At 40.8% G+C, this 19,595-nt stretch overlaps 1 protein-coding gene across 1 annotated transcript in view; it reads right to left on the reverse strand.

Moving 5' to 3' along the window:
• Positions 1-16,868: 16,868 nt before the first annotated feature.
• The window catches only part of spi1b (Spi-1 proto-oncogene b), a 28,951-nt gene continuing 26,224 nt past the window's right edge, over positions 16,869-19,595 (reverse strand). Inside the window, exon 5 of the mRNA XM_039754176.1 lies at positions 16,869-19,582. Coding sequence (XP_039610110.1) covers positions 19,266-19,582 — 317 coding nt within the window. The 3' untranslated portion in view covers positions 16,869-19,265. The remainder of the gene's footprint in view (positions 19,583-19,595) is intronic.

Consider the following 19,595-nt stretch of genomic DNA (forward strand, 5'->3'; position numbering starts at 1 on the left):
CAAAACAACATCATTAAACTGCACAAGAAGAGTTAAACATCAAAATTGCTGACTGTGAATACAAAAATAAGCATGACGCCTGTGATAATTTTCTTGTGTTTTATACGTATGTTTGATCAAATTGATGCTTTATTTATAGGCTTTTGTTACCAGATTGCACTTAGCACACTCTTCTGCTTCACTGGTTGATTGGGGAGCTTGTGTAACACATCAGTCAAGTGCTTCATTCACACCTCGGAGCAGGTCATGACAGCATCTTCCCATGCTAGGTGCTATAAAGGGAGACTGCATGGCAGAAGGGGGACAAGAAGAAGAAGAAGAGGGCAGAATCATGATGGAGAAGGTGCTATAGGTGAGTACCAATTAAGTTGGGAAAGTGAGCCTTGGAAGTGGAGCATATGCCTGGCACTCAAGCTGTGGCAGAGGGGTTGCTTCTGTTGAGCAATCAGGGCCATATTAACAGCATCAATGCTCCTGGGCAAAGTAGTGTGCTGGGGCTCCTAAAATACTGGAATGTTGCTCATCAACCAGCAATCAGCTGGACCTGGCAGGTTATCCACTTGGGTAAGTCTTGGTTTCCCATGGCAGTCCAGTATGGTGAACTCACTGAAGGATCCCGACCTTGGGGTGGCAGAATAAAGTACAACCGACAGGCCTGAGGTTTATATTTCCTCTTGAATTTCTGTATTTACATTTATGAGCAAACACTAACAGTCACAAAATGTCTGTCACAGGCATATAAAAACATGTACAGTGGAACCTCGGTTCATGAACGTCTTGGAACACATACAAATCGGTTTACGACCAAAAAGTTCCCCAAAACTTTTTCACCTGTTCACGACCACAGACTCGGTATACGAACAAGCCAGTTTCCCTTTTGGTTTGTGCACACCGATGATTTCTGCATGTGTTCAGTCTCTCCCTGTGCATTCACTGGGCAGCGAGAGAGAGAGAGACACACACACATGCGTGCGCAAGAGAGACACACACACAGATGCGCGCAAGAGGGAGAGAGACACACAAGAGAGAGACAGACACACATGCACAAGCGCGCGAGAGAGAGAGACGGCTGGATGCACCAGGCTTGTTTTTAAAGAGACAGATCCGAGCATTGTTTTAACCTCGTTGTATTTAATGAAGACTTTTTTCTATTGGATTTTAACCTTCACTTCACTTCTGTTTACAGTGATCGCTTCATAGCATGCATTGTTGCAATGTTACTTTTCTTGGTGGTTTATTAAATTACAGATTTTTCAAATGTTAATTTTTTCCCCTGTGCTTAAAACCCATTAAAAAAAGTGTTTTTAGCGGCGGTTCGTAGCGCTATAGTGCAAACTCTGGCAGTGTTAGTTTTCTCTGTTGTTCAAGGCTTTCTCAGTGTTATTCAGTGTTTTTACATTTAGTTTACTATTACCCTGTGCATTCTATGGTATGATTAACTATATTCGTGCTTAAAAAAGTTTGTACAGTCTGGAATGGATTCATTGTATTTACATGCAATCCTATGGGGGAAATTACTTCGGTTCACGACCAAATCGGTTTACGACCAGAGTTTTGGAATGAATTATGGTCATGAACCGAGGTTCCACTGTAACTGTATAAAATATTCAGTTTGTACTTAAGAGAAAACAGTACAGTAAAAATTCATCCACACATCGGATGTTAGTTTGTTATGCAGTATTGATACATTCAAGGAAATAGCTATATGTACAGTACAGTCTTCTTTAAATACATTAGGAGTTTTGGTTGTCATTGCCATTTTTTACAGTTTATCAAGTAAACTCATTTATTTATGTACAAAACAGCACATTTAGGCATCAAAGCAAACCTGATCCTGTCCTTTAATTGTGGTATAGAGGTAATGTCATGTGTGGAGGACATGAGCATGAATGTGTCAAAGTGCAGATCGCTCGACTGCAGTGTCTCAAAGTGTATTTAGCAAATCTACACATAACAAACACTGAGAGAGTTTACACTGCAGACTATTGAGGAAGTGCATCATGGGTTAACTAAATTAAATCCATTTTTATGCACAAATTATTACTCTTGTCAAAAATATGCACTCATAGCTAATAAAATACACTGATAACATCCTGTATTATAGTATATTATATTATATTATACTAGACATTAAGCCAGTTAAAATAACGGGCGCTAGAACAGTAGTGCATAAACATTAGTAGGAACAGTCTATATTAAATGGCAAGGGACCTTGTATGTGGCTGTAATATGCGTCACCGTATTGTGTGCCTTTAATTTTCTCTCTCAGTAATACTGGTTTGTATTTCCGTAAAATGCTATAATTTTGTCTGACAGTAATAAAGTGGAACCTCAGCTCACGACCATAATTCATTCCAAAACTCTGGTTGTAACCCAATTTGGTCGTGAACCGAAGTAATTTCCCCCATAGGATTGTATGTAAATACAATTAATCTGTTCCAGACCATATGAACTGTATGTAAATATATATTTTTTTAAGTTTTTAAGCACAAATATATTTAACTATACCATAGACAGCACAGCGTAAAAGTAAACTAAATGTAAAAACATTGAATAACACTAAGAAAACCTTGAACAACAGAGAAAACTAACACTGCAAGAGTTCGCGCTATAGCCTTACGACCCACTCGCTACAAACTCTTTTTAGTTTTAAGCACAGAGGAAAAAATGAACATTTGAAAAATCTGTAATTTAATAAACAACCAAGAAAAGTAACATTGCAACAATGCACGCACGCACCTGTGTGTGTGTGTGTCTCTCGCGGGCCTGTGTGTGTGTGTGTGAGTGTGTGTGTCTCTCGCATGTGTGTCTCTTAAGCGCGCGCCTCTGTGTCTGTGTGTGTGTCTGTCTATTTCTTGCCTGTGTGTGTGTGTCTGTCTGTCTCTCGCCTGTGTGTGTGTGTGTCTGTCTGTCGCGCGTGCCTGTGTGTGTGTGTGTGTGTGTGTCTCGTGTGTGTGTGTGTGACTCATGTGTGTGTGTGTGTGTGTGTCTCGTGTGTGTTACTCGTGTGTGTGTGTGTGACTCGCGTGCGCCTGTGTGTGTGTCTGTCTCTCTCTCTGCACAGGGAATGCACAAGAAGAGACTGAACACATTCTGTGTGGCCCCGCGCATGCGCACTTCTTCAGAAGACACACACACGGACACCGCGCGCCTGTGTGTGTGTGTGTGACTCGCGCACGCCTGTGTGTGTGTGTGTGGTATAATCAACAAAAGGAAGTTGATCGAGTGACATAGCGTGTCGGAGAAACTCGAAAGCTCAAGTTCACAAAGTCACACAGTGCCGGAAATAAAAAAGAAGTCACATATCAAAGTCGCTGTGAAAAGGTGTGTTGTAACCCACCGTCTGAGCTTATTAGGGTACACAGTGGGAAAAAAGCACAAAATGTCAACTTTAATCTCAAAATTTTCACTTTAATCATGTAGTTTATTTTGTCATTAAAGTAGAACATCATAAACTTCATTTAATTTACTAGTTTCTTAAATCCCATCATAACTAAAGTGGATTGTTAAATGCTTTGTTTTGTATTTGATCTTCAATGTGCTCTATGTGTGTGAATCACTATGTGCTTCCGCTCTTTCTCTTTCTCCGACAGGACACAGAATCCATTACATTCTTGATATTACAGCTCTCTGAATAATTAAAATACTGAGATGTATACGTGATAACATTTTCATGATGATTGGAATTAAAGCATGTTATTAAACACTAGCAAAATGCCCGCGCTTCGCAGCGGCGAAGTACTGCCTTAAAATTTTTATTAAGAAGAAAATGAAACCTTTTTAAACCGAGGGAAAATATAACAATAATCATTTGTTAAGGATTTCTTTGTATACCATGCTGTCAGTTCGGCCCTCCGGTTGTAACATGACCAAGCTGTGCGCTGAGCTTACTCTTGAGCATGTAACGTACAGTTGGCCATGTGAACAGTAATCTTGTTTCAAATCTCACAGCTTGGATTGCTGCTGTCATAATCGGTTTGAGTTTCATGGTTTGTTTCAATTATGACAGTATTTGTAGGACTTGTGTTGAAGTGACATTCGGCATCTGTCAAGCGTTGTAAGTATACAACCGGTTTCATCGATAACTTCACATCCAGCTTTTGAGAGTTTAAACATTCATAAACATCAAAGTGTCCACTACTGAAATCGTCACCTGTGAATCTAAGATGTTTAAGAGGCATTGGCGGTTTTGAAAGGTGTAAAATATTTGGCCATTTTGGTACACTTGAAAGCGACAACCGAACAATTCAGCGGCAGCCATCAACTCACATGCAGATCCATAGGTGAAGGGCTTAAGCATTTCACTCTTATAGTGCTCCTGTGTAGTATAATTATCTCCTGTACCGTCATCAGTCCACACCTTGAACCTGTCCCAGTCATTCAATACATAAGACACAATGTTCCTCCGGATATCAAGAGTGAGTCTGATATGGCCATGCAATATGTAACAAAGAGAATGGAAAAGGTAGGTGCCATCTGCAGGCATGGAAACCACTCGGTAAGTGACAGTTCTTTGATCGATGGTGATCACCTCGATAGACATGTTAATGCGGGTATGGTTGGAATGATAAAGGAAATAAGTACCTGAACAATGTAAAGTAAGTCTAAAATACCTAAACAATAACTATAATCGTAATAAATGAACAATAAAACAGCGAGAAGCTGTGGATTAAATAAAAAGGCTGTAGATATCAGCAGGGAGACGTGAATCCCGTGGTGAAGCAAGGAAAGGAATGTAGGCAGGCAGCCAACAACGCGGGAGGCGTTGGGATGGGGGACCCAACGCCACCTCACACGGTGATCGAGCTGCAAGCTATGGACGTATATATGTACGTAAGTAGGATTCCGCTAGCGTTGGAAACCCGCGTACCAAATTTCTTGAAGATGGGCCCATAAGTAATAAAGACCGTTGAAAAGTTCAATATGGCAGCCGACAGTGGCATCATACCACCGAAATAAGTACCAAATTTCAGCCTTCTACCTACACGGGAAGTTTGAGAATTAGTGACGTTGGAAACTTCAATATTGTGGCTGACAGTGGCATCATACCACCGAAATAAGTATGTAAATCGGTTTCGGTTAGCGCAGGGAAGCCGCCTACCAAATTTTGTGATTTTGTGGCGATGTTGTTGACCGTTATGGCCATAAATAAGAAAGTTCAACATGGCGGATGTTGTCGATATGTTATCGACTGTTATGACCGTTACGTGTAGAATTTCAAAATGAAACCTGCTTAACTTTTGTAAGTAAGCTGTAAGGAATAAGCCTGCCAAATTTCAGCCTTCTACCTACCACGGGAAGATGGAGAATTAGTGATGATTGAGTGAGTGAGTGAGTGAGTGAGTGAGTCAGTGAGGGTTTTGCCTTTTATTAGTATAGATGAGAACACGATGGCACAGTGATTGGTCATGTCTCACACAAGATGCTGTTGCGCCATGCATGACCTTTGATGAAATAATTTATCGTAGCAGTACTGTCTCTTTCAAACGTACTAACCTCCAATTCCTGTCGTTACTTTTCTTTCCCCAAATACCAAATCACCACACAATCAGCTCTGTAATAGACGTTAAGCCATCTGTAAGCTTACAACGACGATTCTTCAAAACTTTTAAGGAACATTGAAATATCTTCATAGTATGTGTTTAATTATTCTATCCATCTATCCTTCCAGTGTTGCGCCAGCCTCAGTAAATATACAGCGCGAGGCAGAAACTTGCTAGCGCTGCGGCACTGTGTCTTCACATGTGCAATTATTAACAATACAGATTATTTAAATGAAGTTAAAGTTTTATCTGTATAATATAATCGACATATTTTGCTGCATTTCATCTTAAAAATTATATCGTCATCATATGTAAATACGCGCTTTATAAAGTGGCTCAGGTTGTGCAATATTATAACTGTAGTGCAAGTTTACAGTGGGGTTCTACAGGAGCAATTGATTGAGTGTGTTTATAGTTCTTGGAATGAAACTGTTTCTGAACTGCGAGGTCCGTACAGGAAAGGCTTTGAAACGTTTTTCCGTGGCTGAGGCAGCGTGTCCTTGATGCTGTATACCAATAATTCTCTTTCCGATCAGCTGCTGCTGTGATTCCCCACTCAGATACAATGATATAAATACTCCGAGTGGTGCAGTGAGAGTAATATGGAAAAAGATGATCCACTGTGGCAACCCTTAAAGGGAGCAGCTGAAAGAAGAAAAAGAAGAAGAAGAAGATGGTGCAGTGAGAGTAACAACGCTAAAGCAGTTTTGGTACAGTATTTGAAATACAATGGCTATTCCCTAGGCCATTATATTGTTACAGGAAATCTACAATCAGATGCATTACATTAATAAACAATATGCGGTTAGTTTCAGTGTATTTATAAAGCCTCGGCAGGAATGTGGTTCTAAGAAATAAAGGGTAACCACACAGGAACAGTAGCACTGCTTTGACGCTGGGTGCCGCCAGTCTGCAAAACTGAGCGGAGAACTTGCGTACGACAGGGTATGAGTACTAGGGTTAAACTGTCAGGTAAAAGCATGACCATTAAAATTGTCTCCAAAAATATTAACCTGATCTGGAATGTTTATTGATAAAATGTCACTTCTGAGGAAGTTCTCCAGCATTTTTCTGGTTGCTATTTACATTCCCCAAACATGAATACTTTATCCACAATGCACTGAATAATCTGTACAATATTATTATGAAATATGAACATTATTTAGTGATGCTCATGACTTCAACAAAGCCAATTTTAATTTAATGTTTATACTAAATTTAACCAGCATGACAGCTGCCTCATGGGGTTGTGCTAATACTCTGGATCACTGCAACACCTTAGTAAAAGACACTTACCATCCACTACTGCACCCTACCTTGGATGGTTATGTTGTGAACTTGCGAGCTGAGACTGAAATGTTAGAAGCCAGCAAGAAATGAAGTTCAATGCTGGACAAAAGAAATAAAGGAAAAGCTGCTGGTCTGTTTATATGTGTAAACTGGGACATGTTTAGAGACTGGATGAGTGTGCACACATCATAACGAGTTATCAAAAAATATGAAGGCAACTGTGTTCCTATGATACAATCCACATCTATATATATAATTCACTAAGGCAAGACAACCATGGAAAGCACGCCGGATGGGGCATGGATTCACTAAGCCGCCGCACGCACCCATGGCGCATGCAGGAAAGAGCCACGCCCACCAACTCTAAGACCATTGGATACAACGACAACTCGCAGAACCACGCCCACCAACTCGGACGCGACGACACAGGAAAAACAGCGTCATTTATGTTCGTCTGTCGTAGAGTCCACACGCAGCTCTGAGCCACGTTGACTGTTCATAGAGGCATGTTTCTCACGGAAGTGAATCGGTATATGCAGCGTGTAAAACAGTTTCCGAGGGGTTTCCCATGGTCTTAGACTTGGTGGCCGGGTCTCTGTCAGTTGCTCTTGCGACCAGGCACATGACCAGGCAGTGTGTATGCTTCGAGTGCGAGGGTGGACGCGACAGGACCATCTAAGAAAAATCATGTCGCGGCTGTGAATCGCTGTATGCAGTGTGTATAACAGTTTGTTTGTTGCAGATGTGAATCGCTGTATGCGGCGTGTAGAGCAGTTTGCGAGGGGTATCCCATGGTCTTACAGTTGGTGGGCGAGTCTCTGTTAGTTGCTCTTGCGAGCGGTCACATGACCAGGCAGTGTGTATGCTTCGAGAGCGTGGGTGGACGCGACAGCACCATCTAAGAAGATTCATATTTGTCGCGGATGTAAATTGCTGTATGCAGCGTGTAAAACAATTTGTCGCAAATGTGAATCGCTGTATGCAGCATGTAAAACGCTGTATTGTATGTTGCCCTCTCCAGAGTTACATCTTTTCATTCACCTACAGTCGTATACACAATGAAGTAAGCAGTCTTTAAAAACCGAGTTTTCGGTTATGACGCATGACCGCGTGCACCATAGCAAACTGTTTTACACGCTACATACAGCAATTCGCATCCGTGACAAACATGCGTCTTCTTAGATGCTCCTGCACTTTGTACACACCCCCGTCCCACCTCGCTACTACCGTGGTCGGGTGTCTTGGTGGATTATATATAGAAAGGCAGCAAAAACCGCACAGAGCAATGAAAAGTCTACGTGAGTCACAGCTGCATCTGGACTGTGCAAACACGACAACGACTCGAGTGACGAGTTGGAGGTGGGCACATGAGCAGGCAGTTCATACTGGACGAGAAATCAGCAGACTAGCATGACGGAGGGAGCCGAGTGGACGTCCTTCTCCTCTCCTCCCGTTCCACCCTCCGCGCCTGAGCACCACACGGACGATTGTGTGTTGGTTCGTTCCGTGCATTGTTACAATGTTGCTTTTCTTGCTGATTTATTACATTTCCAAATTTTCAAATGTTAATTTTCTCCCTGTGCTTAAAAATCATTAAAAAACCGGCCTGATTTTGCGGCGTATGGTACGCCGCGGGTTGGCTAGTATTTTATAATAAGAACCCATGCATCACTGGTGACATCAGGAATTTAATGAAGGCACATACATTTCAAAATGGTTATATGGAAACATAAAATAGAAGATTCAAACTCAGAAAAGCAATCAAAGTGGTTGAATGCAGCAGCTGTAATTCATGCAGACTTTGACAGGGATCAGAAATACGTACAGACTACAATCTAAAACCTAATCCACCTAAGCACTTTGAGCTACATTGTTTGTATGAAAATGTGCTATAGAAATAAATGTTGTTGTTGTAATCCAACCTCAACAGCAAGTTTCTTTACTGATGTATTTAATGTTTTTTGTGCCTGCTTTGATTGTAATAACATGCAGCCTGCCATTCAAATGCCTACAGCAATACATGGGTCATCCTTCTTTGTTTTTGTACAAAACATAAGGATAACGTTTAAATAAGTTAATATTTATATGGCATCCAGTCTGGACAGAATTTCAGGATGTGTTTTAAAAATCTATAGAAACCAAAAACCAGCCATCTTCATTGACATCTTTAATATTTCACTGAGAGAATCTGTATGCCCTGCCTGTTTCAAATGGGCAATTATCCCAGTGCTTAAGAAAATGAAAGTGGCCTTTCTGGGTGATGACAGGCCAGTGGCACACATTCCCATTGCAATGATGTGTTTTGAAAGGCTGGTGCTGGGACTCATTAAGAGAAAATTCCAGATAGTCATTGTCTCCTCCAGTTTGAATATCATCAAAACTGTTCCACAGAGGATGCCATACCTGGTGCACTCCATGCCATCCTGGCACATTTGGCGAATTAACAATTCTTACCCCTGAGTTCTGTTTATAGACTACAGCTCAGCATTTAAGATTGCTGTACAAGCAAAGCAGACCACCAGACTCCCCAGTTTCTGACTTATTGCTTCCCTCTGCAACTGGACTTTGGATCTTTTAACCAATAAACCTCAGCATCACATCCTCCATGCTGACCTTCAACAGACCAGAGGGTGGTGTGATGAGCTCCCCTTTTGTACTCGTTGTTCACCATTGACTATGTGGCCAAACACCCCTCCAAACCCATCATTAAATCTGATGGCTCCACCATTATCAGACTGATCATTAACAAAAATGAGATGGCATACAGAGAAGAGGTTTAGCTGCTGAGGGCAACAACCTCATTCTTAATGTCAGCAAAACCAGGGAGATGGTCTTATACTTCAGGTACACTTTTACAAATACTGGTTCTTTAAAGGTACTGTATGATTCTTTACTGGGTTGTGTAGGGTGTTTTTGGTGCACCATTGCTTGGCAAAGCACTATTTCACTCTGGGAAGGGTTCTTTGTGCTTTGAAAAATTTCCTGTATGTATGTAGAATAAAACTGAAATATTTAATGTATGGAAGGCTACCTAGCAGGACACTGAACTTAGCCTGTGTTGTTGTATGCAGCAGGAGTCATTTTGAAATCAAGAGCCATTCGTATTTCACAAATCGGTTACCATCTATTCATGCTTATTTTTTGGAGTCTGTTAAAATAAATTAAAGCCCTTTCTGGAAACTTCAAGTGGTTGGGTCTTTCAGGAACCATAAATGGTTTCCCAGCAGCATTGCTCTGAAGAACCACCCTGGCACCATTATTTTTAAGAGTGTAGCAGAAGGCAGACCACCCTGCTTTTTGCAAGTTTATTGGAGGGGGATTCTGTTAAAAGAGTGACCAGCTTTAAATTTTCTGGAGTAACTATTACCAATGAACTGGGCACAACATATTTTGGCTCTTGTCAAGAAGATGTTCCAATGCCATTACAGCTTCAAAGGTCCACAGAAACCCCACCTTTCTCCATCTGTTCTCACAGACTTCAACAGGTGCACATGGAGTCCATCCTCATTGGTTGCGTCTCATCCTGGTACAAAACCTGCTCTGTCAAAGACTGTAAAGCATTGCAAAGGGTGGTGAAAGCAGCACAGCCTTCTCTCCGGGACAAATACAAGTCTCTCTGCCACAGAAAGACATGCAATGTTAATCACGACCTCAGCCACCCTGTTGATTTTCTGCTCCTCCTTTCTGGCTAAAGGTACAGGATCACTGGGACTCGCAATCTCACACCAGCAGATTGAGGGACAGCTTCTATTCACAGGTCGTATGGTCGATTAAAAAATGAACAAAGGAAAAATATTGTAACTTAACAAACTTACATAAAGGATTTAAGAGGGTTAATGTTTAATTTTAAAATGTTAATTCTTCAAAACTACAATCACTTCACTTGTAGCAGTTTGTGTGCAGTTTTGACAGATGTTGTCCACAGTGTAATACCGTTTCAGAATGAATATGATCTGAACTGTATGTTATTTTTTTTCCTCATCTTACCAGCGGGTTCAAGACTGGGATAGAGAACTCCACACTGGCAGATGAACAGACGTGTGGCCTGATGGAAGCTTCCTTAATAACTAGGGATGGTGCCATAAAAGCACTGAAGAAAATTGCTCATGAGAACAAGCAGGAAGACATTGTTGTTTCTTCCAGCCAGTAGGTGGCAGCAGAGATAGCTTACTTGGTTCACGTAGGGCTCTGTCCTCCAGTATAGAGGAAAGTCACTAAAAAGTGTTTTAGGTCACCTTTAATCCTCTTCTGGCTCCCGTCTGCAGAGTTTGCACTTTCTCCTTGTCTCCTTGCAGTCCAAGTTCCCCTCTCACATCCTAAGGACGTGTATTAGACTAGTGATCTCTGAATTGCTCCTTTGGGAGTCTGAGCGTGTGTGTGAATATAGGCTGTGATGGTTGGGTACTTGAACTTCTTAGTTCCTGCCTTTTGCATGATGTTGCCATGATAGGCAGCTCTTACTCAATAATACACTTCAACTTGACCTTGTGTACACTTGAACTGGATTGACCAGGTTTGGAAGTGGAGGCCCGCCCCTTTAACGTTATGAGTGGGCATTGACCTGAAATTTTCCAAAGAATCCTAGAGAGTTTTTTTAACTTGGCAGATGGGATTTTTTAGGGGATTATGCTGAAAGTAAATCCCAGATGGAATTTAGTGGCTACTGCTTGTCAGATGTTTTCTCTTATTGTGGTGCCGGCTTGGGGCAGAGAATCACAATGTGGAGAGATATAAGGCCAGAGATGGAGAGTGACAGAAAGAATGAGACACTGAGTAATAGTTTATTGCAATGTGCCATGCAGGGTAAGATAATAAGATATTCCAATCAGGTTGTGCCAAATCCAGAGGTCAGAAATGTTAAGTCTTTCAGTTTATTCTTGTATTCTATAGCCTTTCTTTTAAATGCAATAAAACCCCTGCAGTGGGCAGTCAAACAATAATATCATCAGGTCAATTCCATACAGTGGAGAGGTCAGCTGTATATTACAGTGCTACAGTGTCTTTGTGCGATTCATGAAATAGTATTGATATCTGCACATACTTTGTAAATTGTCTCTTTGTCCATGTCAGTTTTGTCTGCGTACTCTGGCTAACTGCCACACTCCAAATGTGCATATTTTGCATTAAGTGGTCACCTCATTGTGTTGACCTGGAGTCCCCCAAAGATTCATTCCTCCCTTCGACAACCTTATGTTATATATGAATGTCTATGCCTGAAAGTGTGTGTGTCTGTCCGGCCATGAGGTGAGAGGTAGAGTCGGGGTAAGTGCTCCACCTCCGAGGAAACAGAAAACTCACTTAGCCGCTAATAACACAAGTGAGGCCAGCATGTCAGCAAAACGAAAGCTCAGAAGAAAGATAAAGTCGCTTAGTCGCTAACATCAGCAAAATGGTATCCCTTTTACTTTTCATCCCACCGCTAATGCACAAGGGAGGCAAGCACGTCTGCAAAATGAAACCTTTGAAGAAAGGCACACTCTCTTAGCTGCTAATGCACAAGCGATGCAAGCATGTCGGTAAAATGAATCCTCCTAGGAGAGAGACGCCCAGAGTAATTCCTTTCAATTACCTGACATCACTACATTTCTGTTTTTTTTCTGACGATTTCAATAGTCTCTAAGACCCCGGGCTTTTTACAGCACAGGCTTACACAGCTAGTATTGGATAAAGTGGTGCAGAAAATAGACAGATACATGGATGAAAATAAGAAAAATAATAATGAAAACATGTTATGACGTCAGAAGCGTTTGTAAATGCTTTCCATTCCCAGACATTTCGACAGGGTGGTCCAGATCTAATTATGCAGATCCAGATCGTCTAGATGACTTTGATTTATGCGGGGACGATTCCAGTTCGGCGCGAAGACGATTCTTTTTGTTGTCAGTTCGCACACTTCTCGATGGTCTGAGATTTTTCAGGTGATTTTCGATGTAATAAAGTTATAGCGTAATGAAAATTGCATAATTAGATCTGGACCACCCTATAAACTATTTCTTACATAGTCTTACTGATGCAATGCTTACCTGGATAAATAAAGTACATGCTTTGTGCTGAAGCGTTCTCCTCCTCAGTAATGTGTCACAGAATGGCACTTAGATTGAATTAGGGAAGTCCTCAGGCTGGCTGCTGTCTTGCAAGCGACAGACTTTGCCTGAATCACTCTTACCTGCTCGCTTACCCTTCATCCTCTTTATATCTCTCCATGAGAGAAGTTGGGCTCCTTGTTATGTGGACTTCATAGTGCAGAATAAAAGCCTTCAGCTTGTGGTACCTGAGACTCGTCATTCTTGGAAAAATTGGGGTGTGTTGACATTTTTTCCATTTTAAGCATCAAAAGTGTGTTCGCTTTTTGGGCAATTAAAGGTGTAGGTGAACTAAGACATGAAAGGAAGTGCAGTTTCTCTGCAATTATTTACCTGACTTGTGAAATGGCACCACACTCAAGACTCCAATTAAATAAGAAGTAAAAAGTGAAAGTAAAACTGACCAAGATGCTGGGGACTGACTGTATATTACATTAAACTTTGCACTCTAAATTTTGACTTCTTTAAATGTCTAACCTCTGAGAGCATCAGATCAGCACACACTACTCAACGGATTTGCTGGAAAGGGGACTCAAATGGAAGAGTGGTGGCAGGGCCTAGCATGTGAAAGCAGGACTGAAAACAATAGGTGGCTTTCGGTGTAACCATTTTTATTTTGCACTTCCCTTACGTGCAAGAACTTCCTCTTTATATCTACCTCATTATCTGCCTTGCTGTGTAGCACAGGAGCTACGGTAAGAGCCTCAAGGATTAATCTTTCTAGACCAGCTACTCAAACGATGGTGGGCAATGACGGCTGACCTCAGGGAGACGCCCAACCAGAATGCTCTGCCTGTTACACTGTATGCATCAGTCCTTTGGCTCAGCCATCTTGTGTCCTTCTGCTTTGAACCTTTGTGATCTGACTTTGAGAGTTTCTTATTTTCTTATCTCCATGTGGACGTTTTCATAACTCCAAATGGAAATGTGATCACAACATTTAGTAGTAATGAGTGGCCTTCACAGAAGTGCCTACAGTTAGTTTTAATTATTAATATTATTATTACAAATATTTTTCATCAACGGTTGCTAGAAAGGCTACAAGGAAGAAAGTGCAATAGTGGAAAACACACTGTAGTTACTACGACAGAAAAGTCAGGAAAACGCAGAGAAAGGAAGGGCTGATGGTATAGTTGCCAGATTGGACATTTTCATTCCCATTTGGTCTACTTTTTGTGTTAAAAACCTCTTATTTTGAGGTATTTTTCTTTTAGATCAGGGGTATCCAACTCCAGTCCTGGTGGGCTGCAGTGGCTGCAGTGTTTTCATTCTGACCATCTTCTTAATTAATGAGCTGTTTTTGCTGCTGATTAACTTGTCTTGCCTTAGTTTTATAATTGACGTGACTCAGACCCCTTAGTTGTTTGTTTTGCCTTAATGAGCAGCCAAACAATAATGAGAAACACAACAAGCCATCACATGACCAGTGTGGTATATGGCCTTCCATTCTTCCCAGCCAATACCCCTAGGCCGCCAGATGGAGCCCTCCCTGCAGCATGGAGGTGCCCCGAATTCCAGCAGGGAATCATGGACAATGGAGTCTTTATTCTCAACCCTGCTGGATACCATGGGGGCTGCCAGAGGACAGCACAGGGAGGATCAAGGAATATTTTCCCTACAGCCCAGAAGTACGTCCCAGTCATGGTGACAGAAGAAATGACGTACTTCCAGATTGAAGAAAAAAGGAGTTTTCGTCCGACCCGGAAGTGTTGCAAAGTCACATGGTGAGAGAAACACTTCTGGGTCAAGGACTTTAAAAAGGACTGTGGGAGATCCCAGCTTTGGTCCGAGTTGGGAGGAAGGGTGACTGAGTTGCTGGGAGGTGTGGAGGATTATTGTTATTGTGAATTGTATTGTGATTATTGATTTATTATTGGATAGTGGAGGTGGAGGTGCTTTGTACACGTATTTGTCCAAATAAAATAATTCACTGGACTTTAACCTGGTGTCTGATGTCTGATCTGAGGGTTCAAGGGGACGACAGCGCCCCCCCCTCTCTGTCACACCAGCTAACCTGAAAATAAATAAAGGAGAATGTCTCAGTCATATCGGTCTGCTCAGGTCATCAAAACATCTTGATGGTGGTCTTAGAAAAAACAGAAAACCAACAGTCTGCTGTGGTAGAATGAGAGCAGCAACAAGTCATGATATTCAATAACGACTTTAATTAACAGCAGGAATTGACTTCTTATTAAGAAACTGGCTGGAGTTTGACATTCCCATTTAGCTGGTCATCTCTCAGCTCGTTTCACATCTCATTTCTGTTTGGCTGCCATTTAATGAATAAAGGAATCAATTCAGAGGACTGAATCATTGAAAACAGGGCTATTAAAATGAAGGGAAAAAGAGTTAATTAGCCATTAAAACTGCTTGCTGATTAGAAAAAGGGTACGAATGAAAATCTGCAGCCATTGCGGCCCACCAGGACCAGGGTTGGACACCCCTACTTTAGATTATGCGTTTTTCATCAAAATAAAGAATGACATAAGAAACATAAATTTGTGTCATCTATGATACACGACCCCTGCCATTTTCATACAGATTAAATTAGCCTAACATTGGCAGAGACCCGCATTGTACTTTTTACATAGAGAAGACTTTTCACATTTTAAACAATCGGAGAATTTAACTATGGCTGGGATTGGCTCCAGCAGACCCCCGTGACCCTGTATTCAGATTCAGCGGGTTAGAAAATGGATGGATGGATGGATGGATGTATTTGGGTTACAGAAATAAAGAAAAAAAAATGGTAGTGTATTGTTCTATCCCCCCAATGATACCGTCCTTTCACCTAGCACTGGACATCCACACAACCACATGAATCAAGCTCAACTCCAGGGCTCTCCATAAGACAAGTCGATGAAGAGCTAACATTTGGTTGAAAGTGGGAATTTCTACACTAGCAGACCACAACGTGATTATTATGACCATTCTATAGTCTCACCTACAATGTTTAACACTAGATATGTCATTTTTCTGAGCAATTATTTTTATAGAGAATCACCCAAACTCCCTATGTTGATACACCCTAATATACTAAACATAAGACTTGCACTCCCTCCACAATTGCTTTTCTTCAAGAAAGATGAATGGAAGTGAAGGAGTAATGTCAACAGAGATTATGGATTTGGAACCTTTAGGGTGAAGTCCACACATTACCAAGAGTTTAAGACTACACCAGGTAACAAGGACCACACCAACTGGGAAATCAGCCCCTCCTGTGTGTTGATAAATTGAATGAATGGCAAGAGAGTGAAAATAAAGTAAAGATGGTCTCAACTAACTCTGATGAGCTTTTGTTGGGGGGATAACTGTTTTTTTTTTTTAATTCTTGCACTTTTTGTGGCCTGATAAATTTGACAACCCTGACTGGTGTTCTAGGAAATAAGAATGTGTGTAGTCAAACTCGGTACATATAAGGGAAGGATGGAGAATACGTGAAGCAAAACCAAAGAAAGAAGGAGAGGGAAAGTGAATATCATTGAAGACGACAATGTTTGGGGAAGTTACCCTGGGAAAAGGACAGCAATGAGGAAGTGTGGTAAGTTGAAGAAAAAACAAAAAAAGTTCTTTCATCGTGTGCACATTCATTACCAAGCTGTTTCAATGCAATTGAAGCCTCCTGACTAAAAGTAAGAGAAAGAGGACATCAAATTGAGAAGGTAAATATACCAATGCCAGTCTTTGACTTAGTCAGGGCTCAGGCCAAAAGGACAGAACCTCTTATTTAAGTCAGAGCGATACTTTTCCTTTTGTACTAGCAGGGCAGAGAAAACTGCGCCGTTTAATTCCCTCATCTCTACCCATACGTCTGTTGTTTTTTCTTTCTGGTTTTGGACAGTAAAAAAAGTGAGATGGTTAATGGTCTAAATATAGGTGGTGAGTGTGTTGTAAGTGTTTGTGGTAATAGAGTGCCAGAAATCTGTTTTTGAAATAAATATCGAGAAACCGCTTCACAACACAAATCTTTTTATTAGTGAGAAGACAAAGGCAAACCCATAAGGAAACACTTTGCTGTATTTAATGCTTGTTCTCTACAAAAAAAGGCGATGATAAATTAGGAAATATTGTTACTGAGTGCAAGCTACTCCACATCAGCCTGCAACCCTTTCACGTTTTCTACATCATAACTGCTACAATATATACAAAAGCCCAATTGTTTAAATACGATTGTTATAGTTTGCATCTCCAGCCACTGAGTTGAAAATCCAGCACAACTTTAGACATCAAAACTGAAAGAATACCAAAACTGTCCCAAATTTAATTTAACATTACTGAGGTACTATCAAAGAAATTGCAGTCTTTAGGACATACTTCAGCAGTCTTGGGGTCTCTCACAAACAACAGACATGTCCAAATATTCCTTTGCTTTGCTGGGGAGGCCAGCGCCTTGCAAATACAGTCCAAACCAGCCTGGAGGAGAAATCATACTGTGTGAAATGCACCAAGAAAGTCATTGAAAGAAAAAAAAATAAAAAGTCAGAAGAAAACATCAGGGTCAAACAGACACACTCCAACAATACAGTGAAATGAAATTCTGTCAAAGTCCAATGATTTTGAATTTTGCAGGTGATATCTAGGTATCACAGAGATAGCCAAATAGATTTAACGTGCAGTTTCATCATTTTTGGGCTCATTATAACACATACTCAGCCTTGTGCTGACACTCGAACTGTTTTTGCTTCCATTGTCTTTAATAAAATTATATACTTTACCAAGCTTAGTCTACCCCTTGTTCACCATTGATACCCCACATGACACCCTTACGTACCTTATAAACATACTTTAGTCCTCTACTCAAGTCCAAAAAAGCCTTGTAAATAAAATATTAAACTATATTTCTTCTCATGAAGTACTCAGTGCTTTAATATTAAGTCAAATGTTCTTTTACTTACATGGTGAAATTTCGGAGTCACAAAATCTCTGTGCAACAGATGTGCACAGAAATGCATCCGCTTCATATGTTCTCTCTTGAGGAGCGATTGAAAATGATGAATGAAAACGGCTAAATAATATAATTATGTGTGATATACATGTACTGGTGAGAAGTATCAGAACAGCTAATATTTTAAAGCTATACTGTTTATAAGTATAATTTTGTTGTTTGGCACAAGCTAAATCAATGAGATTTTTAGTGTGTTTTAGAAAAGTTTGATCTTGGTGGGAAAATGCATCTATCTGTTTTTCATTTTATTTTATGCTCACGAAATTACAAAAAATACATATGTTAATTATCGAAGAAAAAGTGGCAAAAAAGGGTTTATGGCTGGATGTTGTTCTGAGCAAATAGGTCAACAAGGTTCAACTTCCCCTTTCGAATTTTACAAGAAAAATGAGGATCTGACAGAAATAGCTGAACAGTTGAAATGTCTTACAAGGGAATTCTAAATCTGACAGACAAAACCCACAAGTCTCCACAAATAGGGCAACGTTCTCTACACCCTGTAATGAGAGATTTAAAGGCATAGCTAAACATGTCCTTAACAAAAATTCAGACTCTGGGCAATACATCCCAGAAAAATACCATATCATGCAGAGTACCAGTCCAAGAGAGAAAGCAGAGTCCATCAGATGATATTCATTATATGTAGAGACTTAAAAGGCAAATCAGAATCCATCAGAAATAGCTAAATATTCTCGGTGCTTCAGAGTCCGAAAGATAACGAGAAAAGGTCCAGTGTCTTACAAGTGAATTTAGACTCTGTCCAACATCCCATAAAATTCTAAACATCTTACCATATAAATACAATAACGTGAGATTCCATGTAAGACAAAACAAAACCTGAGAGGCATATCCCAGTAGTCCAGATGTCTTGCAGGAAATGTGAAGATGGCTGCTATCCAAACTTTCAGAAAGAAGCAGGGGCCTGAAAACAGAATCTAAATGGTCATGCTGGAAAAATTATTGGCAGGTATATGCCATCAATCTTCATGGATTAGAGACAAATTTCTCTGCTAGCAAGCCCAACCAAACAATCCTGGTGACTTACATATTTTGACAAATTTAGCTTAACAGTCCTGGAATCTTGGATACACAACTTTATAGTCGGGGTATGTTACAAGAAAAACGAGGGTCTACGTGATACAAACCACAGATTCAAATGTTCTGCAGGATAATCCATAAACTGCTCTGCTTTGCTGCGCAGTGCTAGTTTCACAAGAGTTGAAAGTGGCTTACAGTACTTACCACCAAAAAGTTCTGGAGAAATCAGATACTTACTGGAAGTAGAGTAAAATTAAATATATATTTGATTTTAATTTAAAACAAAAAAGAATAAATGGTTCAGTCCTTGTTTTGCTACCCAGAGAGTCCACACATTTGTTCTTTACAAAGGGACGGTCAACTCTGTCAATGTGGGTACATCTTCCGCTCAGCGGGTGCCTTGCCCAGGACCTCCCCACTGAACTGGTATGTTAGCTTTTTCTTCACTTTTTTCACCTCCCCTGTCTTCCCGTAGTTCCTTAGTGCTCTGGCCATTTTCTGGTACGTCATTTTCTTGCGGTTGCCCTTCTGTACCCCCCAGCGATGGGCTAGAATCTCCTTGTGTTTGGATGAGAATTGGAATGTTCCTTTGTCTTTGTCCACCCACCAAATACTCTCCTTCATGTCCCCATTTCGCAGCAAGTCCAGCAGGAACTGGTACAAACGGATCTTCTTTTTGCTGCCTGTGGAGACAAA

The sequence above is a fragment of the Polypterus senegalus genome, chromosome 1, assembly GCF_016835505.1.
Source record: "Polypterus senegalus isolate Bchr_013 chromosome 1, ASM1683550v1, whole genome shotgun sequence".
Taxonomy (NCBI): domain Eukaryota; kingdom Metazoa; phylum Chordata; class Cladistia; order Polypteriformes; family Polypteridae; genus Polypterus; species Polypterus senegalus.